This window comes from Pan troglodytes, chromosome 10, assembly GCF_028858775.2.
Source record: "Pan troglodytes isolate AG18354 chromosome 10, NHGRI_mPanTro3-v2.0_pri, whole genome shotgun sequence".
NCBI lineage: Eukaryota > Metazoa > Chordata > Mammalia > Primates > Hominidae > Pan > Pan troglodytes.
In genome coordinates this window covers 114,545,906-114,569,830 of record NC_072408.2, presented here as the reverse complement: position 1 = coordinate 114,569,830, position 23,925 = coordinate 114,545,906, and the positions used below count along the sequence as shown (strand labels likewise).

The 23,925-nt window shown below is 41.0% G+C and overlaps 1 protein-coding gene across 4 annotated transcripts in view; it reads left to right on the top strand.

Annotated features, from left to right (window-relative positions):
• The window catches only part of PRDM4 (PR/SET domain 4), a 48,865-nt gene continuing 24,940 nt past the window's right edge, over positions 1–23,925 (top strand). For 2 of the 4 annotated variants that reach the window (XR_008538564.2, XM_009426162.4), the window contains exons 1-11: positions 48–251; positions 442–708; positions 4,261–4,394; positions 7,117–7,302; positions 9,020–9,814; positions 14,815–14,964; positions 16,557–16,696; positions 17,963–18,048; positions 18,895–19,022; positions 19,986–20,300; positions 21,689–21,857. Coding sequence is in view for 2 of the 4 variants with exons in the window: in XM_009426162.4 (XP_009424437.1) it covers positions 698–708; positions 4,261–4,394; positions 7,117–7,302; positions 9,020–9,814; positions 14,815–14,964; positions 16,557–16,696; positions 17,963–18,048; positions 18,895–19,022; positions 19,986–20,300; positions 21,689–21,857 (2,114 nt within the window). In the remaining 2 variants the exon portion in view is untranslated. Of the gene's footprint in view, positions 252–441; positions 709–4,260; positions 4,395–7,116; positions 7,303–9,019; positions 9,815–14,814; positions 14,965–16,556; positions 16,697–17,962; positions 18,049–18,894; positions 19,023–19,985; positions 20,301–21,688; positions 21,858–23,925 lie in introns of all 4 variants that reach the window. The other 2 variants (XM_001162965.7, XR_008538565.2) reach the window with 2 other exon arrangements.

Here is a 23,925-nt window from a genome sequence, read left to right as displayed (position 1 = left end):
GCGGGGAGGGCGCACGCACGAGGGGCGGAGCGGCGGGCGCTGAGAGTGGCTGAGGATCCGGAAACGCGCCGCAGAGGGTGCGGCCCAGAGGAGGCCGCGGGCCGCGAAGGGCCGGGCGGGACGGGAAACGTTAGGGCAGCGGCCCCCGGGGTGAGGGGGCCGAGCGGACGGGCAGGGCCCCGAGGCGAACTCTGCCCGGATGAGGAACAAAGCAGTGGGGCAGGCGCGTGCGCCCCCAGCGCAGCTGGCAGGTGGGCTGCGCGCGGGCCCGGCCGGAGCGGGGCGGGGCGGGGCGCGGCGGCCCGGCCTGCGGGCCGCGGGCGGGCTAATCCACAGCCCTTGGGTGGCGGTGTCGGCAGCGCCTGGGGTTTTCGGGTAGCTGGGATGGGGGCTGCGACCTTGTTGTGGTTTTGGTGACCGCTCTTGTCCCCACTCCCCCAGGTTGGGCAGCCCCCTTCCCGAAGCTTCTGGACGGAAGGCCCCAGGTGTTCCCCGAGATGCCCCAACCCGTGGCGGGGTGCACGGCCACCGGCCCTCGGGAGAAGCTGGGCGGCCCCGGGCGACCCCGGGGACGAGTGGCCGCGTCGGTGCAGCGGTTGTGAGCAAGATGCGGTAGCACGTGACCCTGGAACGCAAACCCTGATGCCTGTTCCCCACCACCCGAGCGCTCCTTTCTCTGACATTTGGCCCCAAGCCGATGCATCACAGGTGAGTAGGGAGGTGGGCTTCAGCACTGGTGACATCGTTGGAAACTCTGGCGAGTGAGTGTCCAGGGTCAGTGCCGTTGTTTTTGGTGCCATTGAGAAGGTTACAGGTGTGATTTGCAAAGGAAACAAATCCAGAAACTAGTGTTGGATGGAATGTAATCTCATACATCCTAATTTATTCCACATGTGGAAAGTTGTTCCCAGTAGCCACACATTTATTGTTGGCTTGTTGCCACCTTTTCCTGTGTCTTTCAGTTATTTGAGCGTTTAATATATTTTTCCGGATTCCAACGTGTATTGTTATCTTATTATGCTTCACCTTGAGTTTTGCTGGTATGGCAGGGACGATAGTGATGGAATTAAGTTCTTAATTCTGCAAGCTTCATGCTGATGTTTAAGTACAGAAGCAGGCCACAGAAATTGTTGTATTTGGCTGTTTTTTCTAGGCCCTTTCAAAGGCCGTATGTTTAGAATAAGGAAGATAAGGCACAAATTCATTGAAATTATTGAAGCCCCACTGCATTTTTCAAAGTGGCTGCATTTCAGTTAGTTTATTATATTTTATGCGAAGAAAAAGGTGTAAAATCAGCAACTGGCAGATGGTTGCATAGGTCAGTTAGAAACACACACATAAACTGTAGAACTGTGTAGGAAATTATTTTACCCTAAATGAGTAGGGAAGATAGAGCTTACTATCTTGATTCTTGCCTTCTTCCGGGATTGCTTCTTAGAATCTCATAGGAGAAAGAAAATAAGAATAGAACTGCATTTTAGAATGAGAAAGTCTTATGAGGATCATATTGTACATTCCCTTCATCTGCCTTCTCTCTGTGGGATACTCATTACCTTTGGTTTATGGCTGCTGAGGTCATCACGTTTTAGTGACTCACAACAAAGCAGAAATCTGCTGAGCCTCTCGCATTAAACTCTGGTTTGAACTGGTTTGAGAAGGCCTAGGAGTCAACCTAGAAACACCATGCTGATTTTTATCTTGAGATTAAATAAATATTCAGGAATTTTCAGAATGAGAGTTGAAGGTGCAGACTTGTAGTTGTACTTTTAAAAAAATATTGTAACCAATTTGTTAAGTAGGCTGTTAACAGCTGTAGTGATTGTAGTGTTTTAATTATGGTTGTAGCTATAAAGAGTTAGGGAAAAGTCTGTTTTAAACCAACTCAAGCCCAGCAACTTTCAAAATTAAGGTAGATATGTTTTCTTTAGGCTACAGGGATTTTTTGCTTTTTTTTGTTTTTAAGACACAGTCTCACTCTGTCACCCCAGCTGGCGTGTAGAGGTACAGGCAGAGCTCACTGTAGCCCCGACCTCCCCACTTCAGCCTCCCCTGTAGTTGGAACCACAGGCACGAACCACCATGCCTGGCTAAGTTAAAAAAAATGTTTAGTAGAGACAGGGGTCTCACTGTGTTGCCTAGGGACGTCTCCAAGTCCTGGGCTCAAGCGATCCTTCTGCCTTGGCCTCCCAAAGTGTGGGATTACAGGTGTAAATCACCACACCTGGGCTGCTTTATTTTATAGCATAATAAAAACTGTTATTAGCATGCTGTTCTTCATAAGGTGTACCTCATTTGCCAGGTGCTTCTAGCTGTCTTTCTGGTAAGGGTGATGAGTTTGCATAGCTCCATCCGGTAAAAAAAGAAAATTCAGAATGTCTGTTCTATGCAAGGTACTAGGTTGGCCTTTTACATTTTATTGATGTCTTAGAGCTTAGTTTTATGGGATCCATGGCCAGGGATAAGGGTGAAACCTAATAATGCAAGAAACAGGTCTATGTGGAACTTTAAATATACGCCACAATATAAGTAGATAGGCCCTAATGTATTGCAACTGTGTAAAAGGCAATATAGTTCTTTTATTGTAATTGTCTTTTTCTTACTATAGTTAAGAGCTTTGGTTTCTTAAATTAGTTCTGAATTTAAATCCCAGCTCTCCTTACTGGTTATGTGATTCTGGGTTAAGTTTCCTAGCATCATTGAATCTTAAGTTTCCTCATCTTTAAAGTGGGATTAAGAATAATACCTACCTCCAGCCTGGGCAACATAGGGAGACCCCATCTCTGCAAAATAAAAACAAATTAGCCAGGCATGGTGGCACTTGCCTGTGGTCCCAGCTGCTTGGGGGGCTGAGGTGGGAAGATCTCATGAGCCTAGGAGGTAGAGGCAGCAGTCAGCTGTGATCACGCCACTGCACTCCAGCTTGCAGCTACTGAGCAAGACCCTGTCTCAAAAACAAAAACAAAAAAAAAAAAAGAAGATTAAGAGAGATAGTTACATATAAATCACTTAGCCCAATACATAGCACATGGTAAGGGAGCCATAAATTTTAGCTATTATTATTTTCAGGTTGATTGATAAAATGGCATTGCCATTTTTCAGAATTAAAAACCTATTTAGATTTGATTTCACTGCTAAGGAATATGTAACCTCGTTTGATTCCTCTTCTCTGCTTCACCCCCTCCCATACGCAGAGAATAATTCATTATTATGAAGCCCAGTGTAAGGACTGGAGGTCATTAGAGAGCCCCTTTTGGGTAACCTGTTGGCTAGCCTAGTGGTTCTGTAATGTTTATAGTATGGCAGTCTCTAAATTATGATATAAGAACTAATACTTTTTGATAACAGCCTTCAGTGCTGTTTTATTCAAATCAGTATTACTCTTATTCGAAAGACATTTGTAATGGCAGTGCAAGATGGTTTGCATAGAAAAGGTGATTCCTAGGTTCTTCACCTTGCCAAAAATAGTCTGTAGTTAAAAAAAAAGTTTGGTGCAGTTAAAAAAAAGTTTGGTGCAATGAAAAACTTTTTGGCAGTGTTTTGCAGTTTGATCTGTGATCTTTCACTTAATAGCTATGTGATTTGGGGCATATGACATGGCCTCTCTGAGCCATAGTTCCCTCATCTATCTTACGTTGCAGTATTGGTGTGAGGATTTGAAGTCATTTTAAGTGAAGTGGTAGCAAAGCTTACATAATGACCCTCAATATTTGGAGGACATTAATATACTGATACAGAATCTTAGTAAACTGTTGCCAAATGGGGAAAATACGATGCTTTTAACATCATCGATAATCTGGATCTTTAACTCCTATTAAAAATGATTAGTAAAATTTACTTGAGTAGGTTAAAATGCGCTGCCTAAAACACTACTGGTTTGAAATAATAAGCCATTTGGAGAAAAATAAATATTATAAAAGATGAAGCTTGAGTGATTTAAAAAAAAAACTGTCATTGCCATTGTGCTCTAAGAATTGCAAACTTTGCTTTAGATGGTGTGCCTAGAGTTTTGAACAAGGCAGAATTCAAATCCTATTTCTGCTGTGTGACATTGAATTGAGTTTTTAATGTCTCAATCTCAGTTTTCTTATCAGTAGAAAGAATATGGCACTAGCTATCTAAGAGAATTGTTGAGCGTAAAAGTGAACTAATAGTTGGCCAAGTCCCATTTCCCCATCCCCACTGTTTCAGTTTCTTCAGTATCTTAATACAGAGTCATTGGAGTAAATTTTTGCATAACTAGTTGTGTGTGCTCTTTTCTAGGATGAATGAAATGAACCTGAGTCCAGTGGGGATGGAGCAGCTGACTTCATCCTCTGTGAGCAATGCCTTGCCAGTCTCAGGAAGTCACCTGGGATTGGCTGCCTCACCCACTCACAGTGCCATCCCTGCCCCAGGTGAGTGGTAAGGGAGACCTACTGCATTTCAACACTTAACTCTGTTATCAATTCTAAATGGAGTCTAGAAGAGATCAGAGCCCCTTTAAGGGTAGAAGGTAGAAGGGAGAAGGTAAGCAGGCCTGAATGGTGGTTCAACATGTGATAGGTAATGGAAAATAAGGTTTTTGTAGAGGTAGAGTATTAGAATTCTAGTGGATAGTAGTAGCAATTTTTTCTGATAGTCCTCTTCTGAATTGGTAGCTTTTTGTCCAGAGCTGTAATTAACTTGGCATTTTATTTAGGGCTGCCCATTCATCTGGTTCACACTTCAGTACCCATTCCCTGGGTTAATAGAAGAGAATCAGTTAAAATTACTCTAATAACTATTCCCAGAGAGCATGGGGAATTGGGCTTTATATTCCACCAGGTTTGAAATTAAATGGCAATAACTGCAAGTGTACCAGGTCTAGAATTAATGTGGAAAGAAGTGTGGTACTTTTACCTGGGGCTTTTACATGGAACGCCTCATGAGCCTCCATACACAGCAAAATCGTATAGGAAAAATTCATTCTTCCTATCCTTTTTTTTTGAAATGGAGTCTCACTCTGTCATCCAGGCTGGAGTGCAGGGGCACGATCTCGGCTCACTGCAACCTCCGCCTCCCGGGTTCAAGTGATTCTCCTTCTTCAGCCTCCTGAGTAGCTAGGATTATAGGCATGCACCCCTACACCTGGCTCATTTTCTTTTTTTTCTTTTTTGAGACGGAGTTTCGCTCTTGTTGACCAAGGTGGAGTGCAATGGCACGATCTCGGCTCACTGCAACCTCCGCCCGCCTCCCGGGTTCAAGCAATTCTCCTGCCTCAGCATCCCGAGTAGCTGAGACTACAGGCACACGCCACCACGCTCAACTAATTTTTTGTATTTTTAGTAGAAACGGGGTTTCACCATATTAGCCAGGCTGGTCTCGAACTCCTGCCCTCAGGTGATCCGCCCTCCTCGGCCTCCCAAAGTGCTGGGATTTTAGGCGTGAGCCACCGCGCCAGCCGTCACTGTACTTTTAAAACCTTTTTTCTGCCTAGCTTCATTTTCTTATTCTATTGAAATAGAATATAAATGGAATAAATATTCTATTGATTATTACAATGATAAGCTGTCAGTTCTTTAGGATCAATGACATTGTTATGTATTGGACTTTCTTTGTCAAAGTAGGAGTTAGTGTAAATAAATCTATATATTGTTTAAATAGTTCTCTAAAGAGAATTACTTGCTTAATTAATAAAATGCAGCAGTTAAATAAGATTCATTGAAACTAGGGTCTCTTCACATTTGTTTAAGTGTCCACAAAAGAAATCTTAAAAAATTATTAGTGGTTAACCCACTTGATTGTTTGTAGGCATTCCCTTTAGTGGACACTCTTATTAAGGTGGAAAAGCCTGTTAAAAAATATTGCCAGCCAGGCACAGTGGCTCACGCCTATAATCCCAGCATTTTGAGAGGCCAAGGCAGGAGGATCACTTGAGCCCAGGAGTTCAAGATCAGCCTAGGTAACATAAGGAGACCCCATCTCTACAAAGAAAAAAAAAAAAAAATTAGCAGGGCATGGTAGCACACACCCGTAGTCCCAGCTACGTAGGAGCTACATAGGAGGCTGAGAAGGGATGGCCACTTGAGCCAGGAATGCTCAGGTTGCCTGAGCCATGGTCATGCTACTACGCTCCAACCTGGGCAACATAGCAAAACCTTGTCTCAAAAAAAAAAATATTGCCCCTGGCAAAAATATGCAAATCAGCACTGACCAAGTTGGTGGGTATTTATTATGATACTTAGCACAGTAAAAGTCACTTCACTTTGCAAGTACATATAACTCAAAGTAGATATAATCTCACGTTTAAAGCTTTTATTAATCACTAAGTGTAGCATATATACAAAAGATTGTATGAAGGTGTACATGTACAGTTTTACATCTAACTAAACTACGTTATTTTCCAGGTAGAAATGAAATATTCTCACCATATAAAATGGTAAATACAATAAAGTTTAAAAATACCAAAAAAATTTCATACTATCACTACCTAGGGACTACTCCTATGAACGTTTTATGTTTCCATTGTTTTTTTCTCTATATAATTTGTTTTCTTGTATTTAAACTCGGTTTTTAATTCTAAATTAAATATTTTGGCTGGGCATGGTGGCAATCCCTGCACTTTGGGAGGCTGAGGTGGGCAGATCACTTGAGGCCAGGAGTTCGAGACCAGCCTGGCCAACATGGTGAAACCCTGTCTCTAGCAAAAATACAAAAATTAGCTGGGTGTGGTGGTGTGTGCCTGTAATCCCAGCTACTCAGGAGGCTGAGGTAGGAGAATTGCTTGAACCCAGGAAGCCGAGATTGCGGTGAGCTGAGATCACACCACTGCACTCCAGCCTGGGCAACAAAGCAAGACTCCGTCTCAAATCAATCGATAAATTAATTAATTAAATATTTTTGTATTTAAGCGCAATACAGACAATTGGAGTATCAACTTGCCGGTTTAGAACTAACTTAAAAACTATCTTTGGGACTAAGACTACTTTCTTTAGGCTTATTTGTGGATATTTGCACATTATCTAAGGATGAAAAGGGCTAGTAGGTGAGATTTTTGCCCATATGTAAAAACCTTTCTAAGAGTTTAGCCAGTGATTGTAGTGAGAATTTTTAATGACCTATTTTCTTTTAACTGAGAAAAAAAATTTTGTTTTGTAGGCCTCCCAGTGGCAATTCCAAACCTGGGTCCCTCCCTGAGCTCTCTGCCTTCTGCTCTGTCTTTAATGCTACCAATGGGTATTGGGGATCGAGGGGTGATGTGTGGGTTACCTGAAAGAAACTACACCCTACCTCCACCACCTTACCCTCACCTGGAGAGCAGTTATTTCAGAACCATTCTACCTGGTAAGTGTTACAGTTACTTGAGATGTTAGAGAAAAAGAACGGCGCCAGCTTTTAAACTTTTATCCTGAAGATATGAATAACACTTTTTTCTGTTTGTCACTATTAGATATTAATCTCTAGGCAGGAAAAGTATCTTTGTTTATATTTATGTACTTTTCCTCTTAGAATGTGGCACATAACACATTAGTAATACAGTTTGACTAAGCTGAATTTCTTAATTGCACATAATTTTTCTTCTTTCTCCTCCAGTATCTCTTTCGTTCGGTGTTTATAATTCTACAGCTATAATTTCAGTCAAGCACTATAGTGTCTTGTTATAGTGTCATGTTTTTTAAGTTCATTGAATTTTTATTCTGTTATAGGAGTATTATTTGCTTATTGTAGAAAATTTAGCAAATAAGGGAAGGAACCACTCAGTCCCATCATCCATCTTTTTGGTGTACTTCCTTCCTGCCATTTGTTTTGGTGTATAGGTTTTTACCAATTTTCATAATTAAGACCACGGTTTCTTCTCTCGCTCTCTTTTTTTTTTTTTTTTTTTTTTTTTTTCTTTTAATGGAGACGGAGTCTCAACTATTTTGCCCAGGCTGGACTGGAACTCCTGGACTCAAGTGATTCTCTCACCTCAGACTCTTGAGTAGCTTGGAATACAGGCACATGCCTGCCTTGAGACCATACCATATTTCATTTCTTTTTTATAAATAACTTTTTTAAAAAAAGAGATGGGGTTTTGGCATGTTGCCCAGGCTGGTCTCGAACTCCTGCGCTGAAGCCATCCGCCCACGTCAGCATCCCAAAGTGCCGGGATTACAGGCATGAGCCACTGTGCCCTGCCCAAGACCATACTTTCTATACGATTGTCTGTCTTTACTTTTTTCACTTTATCTTTTTCTCTGCTGTTACATGGGTATTTTCCTTTGCTGCTACGTGGTTTTCATAATTGTCCTTTTTAATGATGCATTACTTTCTACTGAATGGGTATTTGATGGTTTATTATCTTTATTGTTGGACAGTTTGGTTTTTCCAGTTTTTATTACCATTGTAACTAATGCTCTTATGAACGTCTTTATGTATAATATTTACAAAATGGATTTAGAGAAGAGTACCTTAAGTGGAATTTCTCGTGCAAGAGGGTATTAACATTTTTGAGGCTCCTAATATATATATACTTCACAAAGAAGTTTTAGCAGTTTACATTCCCTCTGGCAGTTTAGTAAGTATCATTTCACCACATCCTCCCAAGCACAAGTGTTAATTTTTTTTTGTTTTAATAAAACAGGTACAATTGTGACTTGTATTAAATAGTTTGTGTTATGATAGTTTAATTATATTAAATTATATTTAATTAAGTTTTATTTTTCACATGGAAGATCTGTTTTTAAATCATTTTACCTTTTAATAATTAGGAGAGCAAATTTTACACCTTAGGACTCAGGAATTGCAACCATATGTATATTAAAAGCAGTGTTTTCGTTAGTGATTCCCAGTTAGCTTCAAAGGAACATAGTTAACTTTTTTAGGATTTTTGAGTTTTACAGGAAAAACTCAATTATGGTATATGTATGTTGCTATTTATAAAATAGTGTGTATCGATTAAATTAAAGAAGCAGGAGATTATTTGAACTTAGTTATATTTGTAAGGAAATAGCGTCTAGTGCTTGGAATTCTTTAATAATGTACTAAAAGTCTCTGATATCTCATCTTTTCCTTTTCTCAGGCATTTTATCTTATTTAGCTGACAGACCACCTCCTCAGTACATCCACCCCAACTCTATAAATGTTGATGGTAATACAGCATTATCTATCACCAATAACCCTTCAGCACTAGATCCCTATCAGTCCAATGGAAATGTTGGATTAGAACCAGGCATTGTTTCAATAGACTCTCGCTCTGTGAACACACATGGTGCCCAAAGTCTTCATCCCAGTGATGGCCATGAGGTGGCCTTGGACACAGCAATCACTATGGAGAACGTTTCTAGGGTTACCAGCCCAATTTCGACAGATGGAATGGCAGAGGAGCTTACGATGGACGGTGTTGCAGGCGAGCATTCCCAAATCCCAAATGGCTCCAGAAGTCATGAACCTCTGTCTGTGGATTCTGTGAGCAACAACCTTGCAGCAGATGCTGTAGGACATGGTGGTGTGATACCCATGCATGGGAATGGCCTGGAGCTCCCTGTGGTCATGGAGACAGACCACATTGCAAGTCGGGTCAATGGCATGTCTGACAGTGCCCTCAGTGACTCCATTCACACTGTGGCCATGAGCACCAACTCTGTAAGCGTGGCACTCTCTACCTCACACAACCTTGCCTCCCTAGAATCTGTTTCCCTCCATGAAGTTGGCCTCAGCCTAGAACCTGTGGCTGTCTCCTCCATCACCCAGGAGGTTGCTATGGGGACAGGTCATGTAGATGTATCTTCAGACAGTCTTTCTTTTGTACCACCTTCACTGCAAATGGAAGACTCCAATTCAAACAAGGAGAACATGGCAACCTTGTTTACAATTTGTGAGTGTGCTTAGCCTTTCTTTTTTGGAAATATTTGTAAAAAGGGCCACCATCCCTAACAAGTCATAAAGTTTGGCATTAAGGGAGTATAGAAAGCAACTAGACCTTGGAACTTTTCTTTGCCTTGGTATTGTCCTTTATATTAATGTGGTGCCTTTTCTTCAAGTAAGCCAAATGATATACATACATTTAGTTGGTTCTTAGAGCATCCTCCTGAAGAAATGAAATGTGAAGTAGTCATTTTTGTATTTTGCAGATAAGCTTAGCACATGCGGTAGTGTGTGCCTGTAGTCCCAGCTATTCTGGAGGCAGAGGCAGGAGGTTACTTGAGCCCAGGAGTTTCAGGCTATAGTGTTCTGTGATCCCACCTGTGAATAGTCCCAGCTATTCTGGAGGCTGAGGAAGAGGGTTGCTTGAGCCTGGGAGTTTCAGGCTATAGTATGCTGCGATCACACCTGTGAATAGTACTGCACTCCAGCCTGCGCAACAAAGTGAGACCCTGTCTCTAAAAAACAATCATAGTGATAATACAATACTTTTTTAAAAAAGGTAAGTTTAGCCCAGTAATAGTTAAGGTATTTCCCAAGGTTTCACAAATAGAGAGTTATAGGGGTAAATTCTAGTAAAGCTGTTTGTGACATGCCTTGTGAAAATTATTCAGTCACTTTTATAACCCCATGGAAAAATGTAGGTGGATATAAATCCATTTTTTTCTTTGCTCAGAGTGCATATAAATTATTATTCTTGGGCGTGTAAAAGTTTTTCTTATTGGGCAACAACAACAAAAAACAATATAAAAACAGTTGATTTACTGGTGTCACTACGTTTCATTCATGCAGGAAACATGTTGAGCGCTTATTTTAATTTATTGATAGGGTTTCTCTGTCGCCCAGGCTAGGGTGCAGTGGTGTGATCACGGCTCACTGTAGCCTCGACCTCCTGGGCTCAAGTGATCCTCCCACTTTAGCCTCCCGAGCAACTGGGACCCCAAGTGTGTACCACCACACCTGGCTAATTTTTAAATGTTTTGTAGAGATGGGGGTCTCACTGTGTTGCCTTGGCTGGTCTTGAACTCGACTCAAGCAATCTTCCTGCCTCAGCCTCCCAGAGTGCTAGGATTACAGGTGTGAGCCATCATGCTGGGCTCTTTAGTGCTTACTATATGGTAGCCTCTACTAGATGCTAGGGATAGAACGATCTACCAAGAGACAGTATGTGTACATACCTTTAAGGAGCTTACAGTCTGGTAGGAAGCATAGGAGACTGTTACAATATAGGATAATAATAAGTGTGACGATGGGGTGAAGTGCATTGGTACTAAAGTAGCCTGAAGGGGAGCAACTAGCCAGGCCATGGAAGGGTCGGGGAAGATTTAACCAAGGGAAGTAACATACATGTTAGCACAGACCTTAAGGACAAGAAAGATGTGGGCAGTTGAGAGTCAGGAAGACAGGAGCTGGCACCTGTAAGTGCCTAGAACCAAAAGAATCATGAGTGTTTCAGAATTGCTGAAGCATAAAATGAGGGTGAAGAGAGGGGTCATGTGGTGAGAGGAGAAGTAGGAGCCAGAACACAAAGGCTCTTTTAAGACCGGTCAAGAGTTTTAGGGAGTGAGGGTTGGGGTAGGGCTTTGCTGCAATGTGAGAATAAATTTGTTAAGAGGCAAGGAGGTGTGGAAGATATCATAACTTATGGGAAAGGTGATGATTCTCACCAATCTAGAGTAGAGTTAATTAGGATGCAGAAGAGTGGAGGACATTTGCAGAGAACCCAGTTGAGCTTATCGATTGGATAAAGTTGGAGGAGGGAAGCATTAAGGAGAAAACCCTGGTTTCTGGCTTCTGAAACTAGGTAGATAGAAACTAGGTAAGTAGAGAAGGCCATGTGTTGGCTCACACCTGTAATCCCAGCACTTTGGGAGGCTGAGGCAGAAAGATCATTTGAGACCAGGAGTTCAAGATCAGCCTGGGCAGCATAGTGAAACCCTGTCTCAGGAAAAAAAAAAAAAAAAAGCAAACAGAAACTAAGTAGGTAGGGTAGTAGTGAAAGGCAGAGGAGGATATGATTTTGATTTTTATTATTTTGGGAGGAGTGACGATGAGTCAAGTTTTAGACATGTTGATTTCAGTGTCTGTAAGACACCCAGTAGAGATGTCTAATGAAAAGTTGTGTGTGAAGCTGAGAGAGATCTGTCTGGAAATATTTAAGAATCATCAACATTAAGATGTTATTTGTGGCTGTAGAAGTGGAATGAAATCATCTAGTAAGAGTGTGGACTGAGAAGAGGGCTAGGGATATCAAGATATAGCAGAAGAGGAGCTTCCAAATAGACTCAACGGGAGCATCAAAAATAGGAGGAAGCCCAGAACCATTCTGTGCCACAAAATCCAGCCCATGGAGAGACTAGTTTTAACCTTTTAAAGTCTCAAATTTAGAATTTTAAAATGTTTTAATCGAAGAATGTAATGAGTATAAGGCTAATTTAGCAGAAGGTAAGAGGTGGCCTAAATAAGCGTATTGATTTTTTTCTTAAGAGGGCAAATGGAACCTCTTCTAAGTGTGTGTGGGTTATAATGAGATATAATTTATGTATACATTTTAAATGTGCAATTTAGTGGTTTTTTTGGTATATTTACAAGGCTGTGCAACCACCACCACTGTCTCCTTCCAAAACATTTTAGTCACCCGGTAAAGAAACTTCATAACCATTAGTCACTTCCCATTCCCTCCTTCCGCGTATTCTCAGCAACCACTAATCTACTTTCTGTCTCTATGGATTTGCCTTTTCCAGATATTTCATATAAATGGAATCATGCGATACTTGGCCTTCTGGATCTAGTTTCTTTCTCTTCGCATAATACTGTTGTGTCTCATCCATGTTGTAGCATGTATTTGTACTTCATTTCTTTCTAGAGCTGAATAATCTGCAATATGGATATACCACATTTTGTTTATCCATTTATCAGTTGATGGACATTTGGGTTGTTTCTGCTTTTTGGCTACTATGAATAATGCTGTTATGAACTCTCATGTACAAGTTTTTGTGTAAACATCTGTTCTTGGATATTTAGGAGTAGAATTGCCATATGTTTAACTTTTTTAGGAACTGCTTTCCAAAGTGGCTGTGCCATGTTACCGTCCTAGCAGCAGTGGATGAGGGTTCTAATTTCTCCACATTTTTGCCAACAGTTAATTTTTTATTTTTATTTATTTATTTTTTTTTTTTTTTGAGACAGAGTCTGGCTCTGTCACCCAGGCTGGTGTGCAGTAGCGCAATCTCAGCCTCACTGCAACCTCCACCTCCCGGGTTCAAGCCATCCTTCCACCTCAGCCTCCCCAGTAGCTGGGACTACAAGTGCTTGCCACCATGCCCGGCTGATTTTTTGTATTTTTGGTAGAGACGATTTGCCGTGTTGCTACCTGGTCTCATGCGTTCGAGACCAGCCTAGGCAACATGGCAAAACCCTGTCTCTAGCAAAAGTATTAAAAAATCAGCCAGACGTGGTGGTGCATGCCTGCGGTCCCAGCTACCCAGGAGGCTGAAGCAGGAACGCCACTGCACTCCAGCCTTGGTGACAGATCGGGACCCCGTCTTAAAAAAAAAAAAAAGAAAAGAAGACAGATAGATGACTGTGGTTCTAAGGTTTATGTATTCCAACTATTTTGTGAATGGTTGTGGAGTTTAAACGTAATGATTGAGTAATAGTATCATAAATACTGTTCCTTAGCAGAGTGGAAAGTGTAAAGAATAGAGCAGAAGATTAATGGAGGAGGACACTCATAAGCTTGTGAAAGTGAAGTTGTAGTAAGAATAGAGAACAATATATAAAGGGAGCATCCTCTCTGCCAATGCAGAAAGAAAGACCATATGAAAAATAAGAAATTAAGAATTTTAAGCAAATAATGTCTGCAAGAATACAATTCTTCTGCCCTTTGAAAGAGCAGGCTGCAAATTGTTTTTGTCTTAAGAATGTGTCCTCAAAACTTGGTTGACCATCTTGTTTATAGTGAAGCAAAAGAGTACAGTGGTGTAGCTGGCTCTGACGCCAGTGTCCTATGTTCATAGCATAGGTCACTGGGGTCAGAGCCAGCTGTACCACTGTGGCCATATTTTGGCTCTGCATAACTAACAGCATTTCAACTCAGTTTCCTCTTACAGTTCAGAATTGGAATCTTTTGGACTTTAGGGCATCATACCTAAATGTACTATCTACTTAATGTAAGGGATAATGTACTTGATTGTTGAAGTAATATGGTGCTATTTTTTTCTTTTATTATTATTTTTAATTTTTTTTAAACAGATGGGATCTCACTGTGTTACCCCAGGCTGGTCTTGAACTCCTGGACTCAAGTGATCCTCCCTTCTCAGCCTCCCAAACTGCTGGGTTTACAGGCGTGAACTACCATACCCAGCCAATTTTTTCATTAGTGTTTCTCTTATGCACTGAATAGGAAACTTGTCCTGTTGGATCAAAAGAAAAAAAATCAGATCTTACTGAAGTCTGAAGAGTGGTGTAAGAGTAGGTATATATGTTAGTGTAAGGAAGTGAGTCTTTGATCAGAATATCTCTATTAGAACCATGCTTCTTACTGGATACATTTTAGTAATTAGCATTTAAATTAAAACCTGGGGCTGGGCATGGTGGCTTACACCTGTAATACCAGCACTCTGGGAGGCTGAGGTGGGTGCATCATCTGAGGTCAGGAGTTCCAGACAAGCCTGGCCAACATGAGGAAACCTTGTCTCTATTAAAAATTCAAAAATTAGCTGGGCGTGGTGGCACACGCCTGTAGTCCCAGCTATATGGGAGGCTCAGACAGGAGAATCGCTTATACCCGGGAGGCAGAGGTTGCAGTGAGCCAAAATCGCGCCATTGCACTCCAGCCTGGGTGCAGAGCAAGACTTTGTCTCAAAAAAAAAACAAAAACAAAAAACCGTGGTGGTAATTTAGCCTGCTTGAACTAAACCCATTTGTATTGCTCAAATTTGCCATCTACAGGGTGTACTCTGTGTGACCGCGCCTATCCCTCGGACTGTCCCGAACATGGACCAGTGACTTTTGTTCCTGACACTCCAATAGAGAGCAGAGCAAGGCTTTCTCTCCCAAAGCAGCTTGTCCTCCGTCAGTCAATTGTGGGAGCAGAAGTTGGTAAGAACCTTGGAACTGTAAAACACTATTACATCTCTTCTTCCTTTGTAGCGTAGAGTTGTAAAAGTGGATGTGTATAATTTAGTAATTATTTGGACCAAAAGTCAATTTATGGCTTAAGATGTATGCTTTTATGGAATATTAGTCTTGTCCACTGATGATAGCAATAAATCAAGTCAAAAACTTTATTGGGAAATCTCTCCTTTGTTAGAATCAGTACTGAGTAAAGCAAAAAATCCTAGACTGAGTCTTTGAAGATTTAACTTTTATTCTCATCTGTCTCATCCACTAACAATTATTCTAACAACACATTTCTTAAAACTTAGTTTCTTTTATAGAAACATGGAAAATTCACCTTATGACACAACATTAGATCAAATGTTTGTAAATTGTATAATGCTCCTTAGATAAAAGGAATAAAGAATGTAGATTGCCAGACTTTACTTACCCATATTTGTATTTAGCATGGCTTCTGAGTTACTGCGACATTTCTTTGGAAATATAAAATTAGGTTCATTATTCTTTTAGCTGCAGTTTGGGTGTGAGTCATTTCAAAGCATCAAACAGTTTAGGTAAAATAGAGCAGTGCTTTAAGCACAAAAGATTTTAGAAGTTTGATTTATTTCTATAGTAATTGCTTTATATTTTTACAATAGAATAATGTTTTCTGTTATTTTTTATTTATTTATTTTTAAGAGACTGGGTCTCACTCTGTTGCCCAGGCTGGAGTGCACTGGCCTAACATACGGAGTACAGTAACTCGAGTGCAGCCTTGACCTCCTGGGCTCAAGCAATCTTCCTGCCTCAACCTTCCAAGTAGCTGGGACTACAGGCATATGCAATCATGCCCAGCTAATTTAAAAAAAAAATTTTTTTTGTAGAGACAGCATCTCACTATGTTGCCGAGGCTGGTTTCGAACTCCTGGCCTCAAGCAGTCCTGCCTTGGCCTCCCAAAGTGTTGGCTCATTATATGTGTGAGCTACAAACTTTTTTATATTTAACTCCAAAATAATGTATTTGGAGAGACATGAAAAGATTCCCTTTGGATAAAACTAGGTTCAGGAATTCCTGATATTTCTTCTTACTCAGCATTTATTGTGAGCCCTATGTTATCTGTTCATTACATTTTATGTATTTATAGGCTAGGACCCACAAGGCTTAGTCACCTCTGAGGAATGCTAGCATATTGTTTTTTTTATTTTTTTATTTTTTTTGAGACAGAGTCTCGCTTTGTCACCCAGGCTGGAGTGCATTGGCCCTATCTCTGCTCACTGCAACCTCCGCCACCTGGGTTCAAGCAATTCTTCTGCCTCAGCCTCCCAAGTAGCTGGGACTACAGGCGTGCGCCACCACGCCCAGCTAATTTTTGTATTTTTAGTAGAGACGGGGTTTCACCCTGTTGGCCAAGCTGATCTCAAACTCCTGACCTCAGGTGATCTGCCCACCTCGGCCTCCCAAAGTGCCGGGATAACAGGCGTGAGCCACCATGCCCAGCCTACATATTGGTTAAATTCATTGAAAATAAGATTCTTTGCATGGGTGAAGCACCTCTTTCTTCTGTATCTTGCTGTTTAAATCATTGATTGTGTAGTTGGTGTCCTTCCACTGACAGGTGTATGGACTGGAGAAACCATTCCTGTGCGGACTTGCTTTGGACCTCTAATTGGCCAGCAGAGTCACTCCATGGAAGTAGCAGAATGGACAGACAAGGCAGTTAACCATATCTGGAAGGTCAGTCCTGATGAAACTTTTCTGTGGCTTTTGGCTGTTTTTCTTAGTAAGAGGTAGTTAAAAAGTTATGATAAAGTCAAAATCAGCCAGAACTGATACAGTGCCATTCACTGGTCAGTCATTTATTTCATGTACATTTTTTTTAAATGTTACATTCATCATTCTTGGTAGCCAAATTATAACATACAGCAAAACACCAGCTACTGGAAATAGAGGACAAACTGTTTTTGTCTCTGTTTTGTGAGTTAATCCAATTATTTTAACCATTTAATGCATTTGAATTACTTGTGACAGCTGAGGCCACAGACTTGTTTGTATGATAAAAGTCTTACTTTGTAATTAAAACATTCCTCAAATGTTTATCTTAGGAAATAATTCTGGAATAAGAAGCTAAGATTATTTTTCTAGTTTTCTTTTTTTTTTTTTTTCCTTGAGATGGAGTCTTGCTCTGTTGCCCAGGCTGGAGTGTAATGGTACAATCTTGGCTTACTGCCACCTCTACCTCCTGGGCTCAGGTGACTCTCCCACCTCAGCCTCCCAAGTAGCTGAATTTACAGGCACTTGCCATCATGCCCAGCTAATTTTTGTATTTTTGTAGAGATGGGGTTTCCCCATGTTGGCCAGACTGGTCTTAAACTCCTGACCTCAAGTGATCCACCCACCTCAGCCTCCCAAAGTGCCGGGATTACAGGTGTGAGCCACCGCACCTGGCCTATTTTTCTAGTTTTCTAATGAGAGGGGTTAGAAATACAACATTTTCACATAGATATCTATTGGGAATGATGCTTGCAAAATTGAAGTAAGGAGAAAATGGGTCTTGTGATCTTTGGAAAGGTAAGGTACCACTGTCATTGGGAACTTTAAATTTGGAATGCTAGGCCCAAGTGGGAAAATCATGACAAGGGATGATCCTCTGCCCTTAATGGACATTCAGTCATTCAGTGCCTACTGTGTGATAGGTGATAAAGACAGGTGGACAGGTAGACTGGTTTTTTTGTCTTTTCCAGGCAAAGGTTGAATAATCAAAAACAAAGTCAGTCTCTTCACTGAGCACTAACTGTAGGTCTCTGATGGTCTTTATGTATTGCTGGAAATAGGGAGAATGTTGAAATGATAGCATGTTGGAGAAGTAGGAATATATTTTCCCACTAAGAAAGCTGGGACCTACTGCAAATGAGTAAATGAGGTGATTGCTGGCCTAAGTGTAATGTAGTGCTTTATTGCATGTCAGTGCATTTGACATGTGTGCTTGCTTTCTGTTGGCAGATATACCACAATGGTGTCCTAGAATTCTGCATTATTACAACTGATGAAAATGAATGTAATTGGATGATGTTTGTGCGCAAAGCCAGGTATGAGTAGTCTTGGATGAGAAAAAATAGTTACCATTTAGATGTTTTTCAATAGGAAGCTTTGCATAAAAGAGGAAAGAGTTAAGAATCCAAATTACACCAACACCTGGGCATACTTAAAGCCCAAGGCAGCCAGGCATGGTGGCTCACACCTTTAATCCCAGCACTTGGGGTGGCTGAGGTGGGAGAATCGCTTGAGGCCAGGAGTTCGAGACCAGCCTGGGAAACATAGCAAGACCCTCATCTCTAAAAAAAGTTTTTTTCAAATTAGCTGGGTGTTGTGGTATATGCATGTAGTCCCAGCTCTTGGGAGGCTGAGGTGGGAGGATCATTTGAGCTGAAGAGTTCAAGCTGTGATCATACTATGGTGGTGCTGTTGCATTCCAGTCTGGGTGACAAAGTGAGATTCTGTCTCAAAAAAAAAAAAAAAAAGCACTTACCAAGGAACAATGTAGTTACCACTGAATTTGCAAGTGGGTGCCTTTTCTTTATATTGGCTGTTGGTCCACCCCTGAGTTACTGGAGTTAATTCATGTTTAGCTAGCTAGCTCTATGTCTTTGTCATAGTGTTTTTTAAAGACTTCATTTTATTTATCTTGTTTGCTTCCAATAACAGACTGTAGTGTTTTTGACTACAAAAGGTCATCAGCTAATATGTTGAAGTAAGAATTCTGTTTCTCTACAACTGCCTTCTCATAGATAGGACGGGAAATTACAAAAACATTCCAGAGGAAATAGTAAATAGTTCTGCCTAAGCTTTCATATAGGATTTTGCAATGGGGGAATGTTGTACTTAGTATGCATTTCAAAATTAATGTGCTTGATCTATTAAATGTGATAACTCAGGAACCGGGAAGAGCAGAATTTGGTGGCTTATCCTCATGATGGAAAAATCTTTTTCTGCACCTCACAAGATATCCCTCCTGAGAATGAACTGCTTTTTTATTATAGCCGAGATTATGCTCAACAGATTGGTAAGTTAATATAAGATGTGTTTATAATGAATCTGGCTTAGTAAAAATACCAAAGACCAGGATTAAAGTTTTGGTAATGATTTACATGTTAGCTGAAGCAAATCATAGACCTTTGTTTGTATAAATGCAAACTATTACTTGTATTTGAGGTGTTAAAATCTGTGAGGTTCTTCACAAGCTGAATGTTATTGACCAAGCAATAATTCATATGATACCGTCTTTTATGGTAGGACTTTGGTTTGGGGCATTGAAGTTCCTTAGGCTACTTTTCGAGCTAGCACCATTGAGATATAAATTCATGAAGGACAGTGAAGTCCCTCGGTTTGATTTAACCTGCATATGCTTTCTCTTTGCTGTGCTGTTTCATGATGACAGCTAATGTTTAAGAGTTTGGGTATGCTATAAAACCTAAATATTTTGCTTACAAAAGAAGCCTTATAATCCAGTATTTACCAAGTGCTTTCTTTGTGCCTGGTACACTATTTTATTTTACTTATGTATGTGTGTATTTAGAGATAAGGTCTCACTCTGGCAGGCTGGAGTGTAGTGGTGCAGTCATAGCCAACTATAACCTTCAACTCCTGGGCTCAAGCAGTTTCCTGCCTCAGTCTCCTGATTAGCTAGGACTATGGGTGTACATCACCATGCCCAGCCAATGATTTTTAAGTTTTTTTTTTATGGAGATGGGGTCTTGCTGTGTTGCCCAGGCTGATCTTAAACTCCTGGCCTCAAATGATCATGCCACTTTGGGCTCTCAAAGCACTAAGATTGCAGGCCTGAGCCACTGTGCCTGGCCCATAGTACATTATTTTAGATGCCCTTAGTACATTATTTTAGTTTTATAGGAAGTGGGCAAATTGGAAATATGGAGAGAAAGGAGAACTGGAAGCAATGATTGTTAATATCAAGAACAAGTTTTAAGATTCAAGTATTGGGAGATAATGAGTAATTTTTTTTTAAAAGGTGTTCCTGAACACCCAGATGTGCATCTCTGTAACTGTGGCAAGGAGTGCAATTCTTACACAGAGTTCAAAGCCCATCTGACCAGCCACATCCATAACCATCTTCCTACCCAGGGACATAGCGGCAGCCATGGGCCAAGTCACAGCAAAGAAAGGAAGTGGAAGTGCTCAATGTGCCCCCAAGCTTTTATCTCTCCTTCCAAACTTCATGTCCACTTTATGGGTCACATGGGTATGAAGCCCCACAAGTGTGATTTCTGTAGCAAGGCTTTTAGTGATCCCAGCAACCTGCGGACCCACCTCAAGATACATACAGGTAAGTTGTGTTGGCCCATCAGAATGGAATTTTTGCAACAATTAGAAAATGCGGTAGTAAAGGCTTTGTAGAGGGATTGCAGGTGGAGTTGAGATTTGATGTCAGAGAAAGAAACCTTCGTGGTTTAACTGAGATTCCTTGGAGGCTGTCACCTCCAGTTGTTAGGATGTTCTGCTTTCCAGGTCTCCCCACCATAGTTGGAAGGTGCCTGGGAAAATGCACTTAATAATCAGGAATTTGATCAATGTGTTTGGTCTTAAATAGAAGCTTCTGAGTCTGAGCCTCTCATTAGAGCTCACCCCCCAGTCACCAGCCAGAGCCAGTTTCTCTCCTTTAATATTATTGCTCAATAAATATTGCCACAATTTATTTTTTGAGCTTCCATTTTCTAAATCCCATGCAAACCAACACCTTTCTTTTAGTACTTTTTAAGAAAAAAAAATTTTTTTTTTGAGATAGGGCCTCACTCTGTTGCCCAGGCTGGAGTACAGTGACACCATCTTGGTTCACTACAACTTCTGCCTCCAGGACTCAGGTGATCCTCCCACCTCAGCCTCCTGAGTAGCATGGACTGCAGACATGCGCCACCACACCTGACTAATTTTTGTATTTTTAATATAGATGGGGTTTTGCCATGTTGCCAAGGCTGGTCTTGAACTCCTGGGCTCAAACAGTCTGCTTACCTCAGCCTCCCAAAATGCTAGGATTATAGGCCTGAGCCACCATGCCTGGCCACTGACTTTTTTTAATAAATACTACAAAATAACTGATGGCTTTAGCTTTCTTGTTTGGGTCGTCTTTTCTCCAAATCTTCAAAAGTTTCTTCCCCATCCTTTTGCAACAGAGACCTTATGGCCCACAAAGCCTAAAATTCTATCTATCCTTTAAGAGAAGGTTTGCTGACACCTTAGAGGAATCTTATTTTTGCATTCTTGGAAGGATTTTGTTTCATCCCTGGTTTTGAGGCAATATTATATGTTTTAAAAAGATAGAAAACTATAAAATCTATCTTGTAAAAATATGTTTCCCTATAGACAAGTCCTAGAATTCATGAGTTTTTTTTTTTTTTTCTTTATGTTTGTGTTAGGGCATTAGGATTATAAGTCATTTTTTTCAAGTTTTATGTATCACCTATACATTTTTTAAAAATACATATTTAGGTCAGAGGTCCTAAAGGAGATCAAATTAATTTACTAGCTTTAGTTGCAGAATATAAACTCAGGAGCTCTTGAGTGGTCTCACATAGACAACCCTAGAAAGTAAAGTGCTGCTTACCAGTCAGCTCTGTTTCATTCCTGCCTCTGCTGCATGCACATATGTGTGCCTGTGTGTCTTGGGGATGCCAGCAGTTGTTTTCTTCACGGTGTAATACTTTGGGCTGATTGCAGGTCAGAAGAACTACAGGTGTACCTTGTGTGACAAGTCTTTCACCCAGAAGGCTCACCTGGAGTCCCACATGGTTATCCACACTGGGGAGAAGAATCTTAAGTGTGATTACTGTGACAAGTTGTTTATGCGGAGGCAGGACCTCAAGCAGCACGTGCTCATCCACACTCAGTAAGTTACCCTGCAGCCAAGACGTCGTTCCTCAGGTGGTGAGCCTTTGTGTGGCTGCAGCCCACCTGCTGATTGAAGGGCTGGGGAGTCCTGGCTCATCTGTTTCATGCCTTGGTACCATGGTAGATGCCTTCTGTGTTCCATGTAGCCAAGCCAAGGTTGGAACACTTTTTTTGGTGTTATCCTGGAAGATTTCAGTTGTTGGCTTTCTTTTTCTTACTTTTCACATGTACTCTTTTTTCACATCTACAAAAACCTAGAGACAAAAACGACTGTTGACTACAAGTGGTTGCTTATAGTTAGACGATAGTGTGCATGTGAGAGAGTGATGGAGTGAGAAGAGTAAGAGTCAGCAGCCACACTATGGAGAACCTTTGGTCCTATTAAGAAAATTCAATTTCATTCTAGAAATAATGGCGAGACACTGAAGGATCTGCCAGCCCCTGCCATTTTGGAACTGTTCTGTTGGGGTGTGTGTGTGTGTGTGTGTGTGTGTGTGTGTGTGTGTATGTGTCTGAATTGCAGTTAAAAAAAAAAAATTGGTATCTTAACTGTTTGTAAGTGCCCAGTTCAATAGTGTTAGTTATATTCACATTGTTGTGCAAGCACTATAGGATTTTAAGGAAAGGAGTGTCATAGTGACATACCCATTCTGTTAATAAAAAGATTACTTAGGCAGCTGAACAGAGGATGATTGAGGATGGGGAAGCCTAAATATTGGAAGACCAATTAGGAATTTATTGCATGAATCCAAGTGTAATTAAATGTCTAGACTGCATTAGTCACAGTGGTCATAGAAAGAAGAGATGGATTTTGTTGTCCTTAGCTTTTAACAAGTGTCAGAAGAGGAAGAAAATGTTTTCAACTTATGTTATGGAAATTCTCTTTAGAAATCTTACCTTCACTGAAAACGTTATATTCTTAATGCAGAATTTGGATAAACACTTGGCTTTGATACCAGTTCTTCTGTCTGCTTCCTCATCACAATGCAGCCTGAGATGCTAAACAGCCAAGGAGCCTGGATCTACATTCCTAACTCTCAGAAGGACATTCTAAAACAAAGACTTCTTTAGTTCCATTGCTAGCATGAAATTTTACAAAATTAGACAGAAATTATCAAATATTATATCAAATTGTGCAATATTGGAGCCAAAAGAGATCCCCGGATCATCTAGTCTTAACATCCTGTCTAGGCAGCTCAGGTTGTGATAATAAAATACCACAGATTTTGTGGCTCAAACAACAGGGGAGAGACACAGTGAGAGAAGGCAGTCATGAGCAAGCCTGGAAGAGGGCCCCCACCAGAACCCAGCCAGGCTGGCACCCTGATCTCTGACTCCAGCCTCCAGGACTGTGAGAAAATACATTTCTGTTGAGAGAATGAAAGAGAAAGAATATGAGAGTTCCAATCTCTTCTCATAAGGACACTAATCCTACATCATGGAGGCCCCATCCTCATGACCTCATCTAACCCTAATTGCCTTCCAAAGGCTCCACCTCACACTGGGTGTTAGGGCCTCAACATGTGAATTTGGGGTGAGGGGGGACAAATATTTGTCCAGAAGACTGCCCATTATAATTGCCTGGAAAATGTGAAAAACAACAATTGGTGCTAGGACCCCATTCATGGGAATTCTAATTTAATTGGTCAGAGTTAGAGCTCTGGCCTTGGTATTTTAAAAAGCTCCCCAAGTGATTCTCGTGGCCAGCCAGGGTTAAGGACTACTGACTTCATCCACATGCAAGATTGATTTCCACAATGTCTCTGGCAAGTGGATATATTGTTTCTTAAAGATGACACAATTATAGTTTGAGGAAAAGTTTTGCTTGAATCAAGTGGATATCAGCCTCTATCCTTTCATTTTACTTTTGCTTAACAAATGTGGATCTGGACTCCTTTTCAGGGTGAGAAGATATGGTAAGCCTCTTTGCCAAACTTTCATGGGATAGAAAGAAGGTTTGGACTGTCAAAACTTAAAGCTGGTATAAGTCATTCTTGTAAGAAGCACTGTTCCCTCAAAATGGTTTTGAATGAGGCTTTAGGCTTCCTATGGAGATCGTTGGTAAA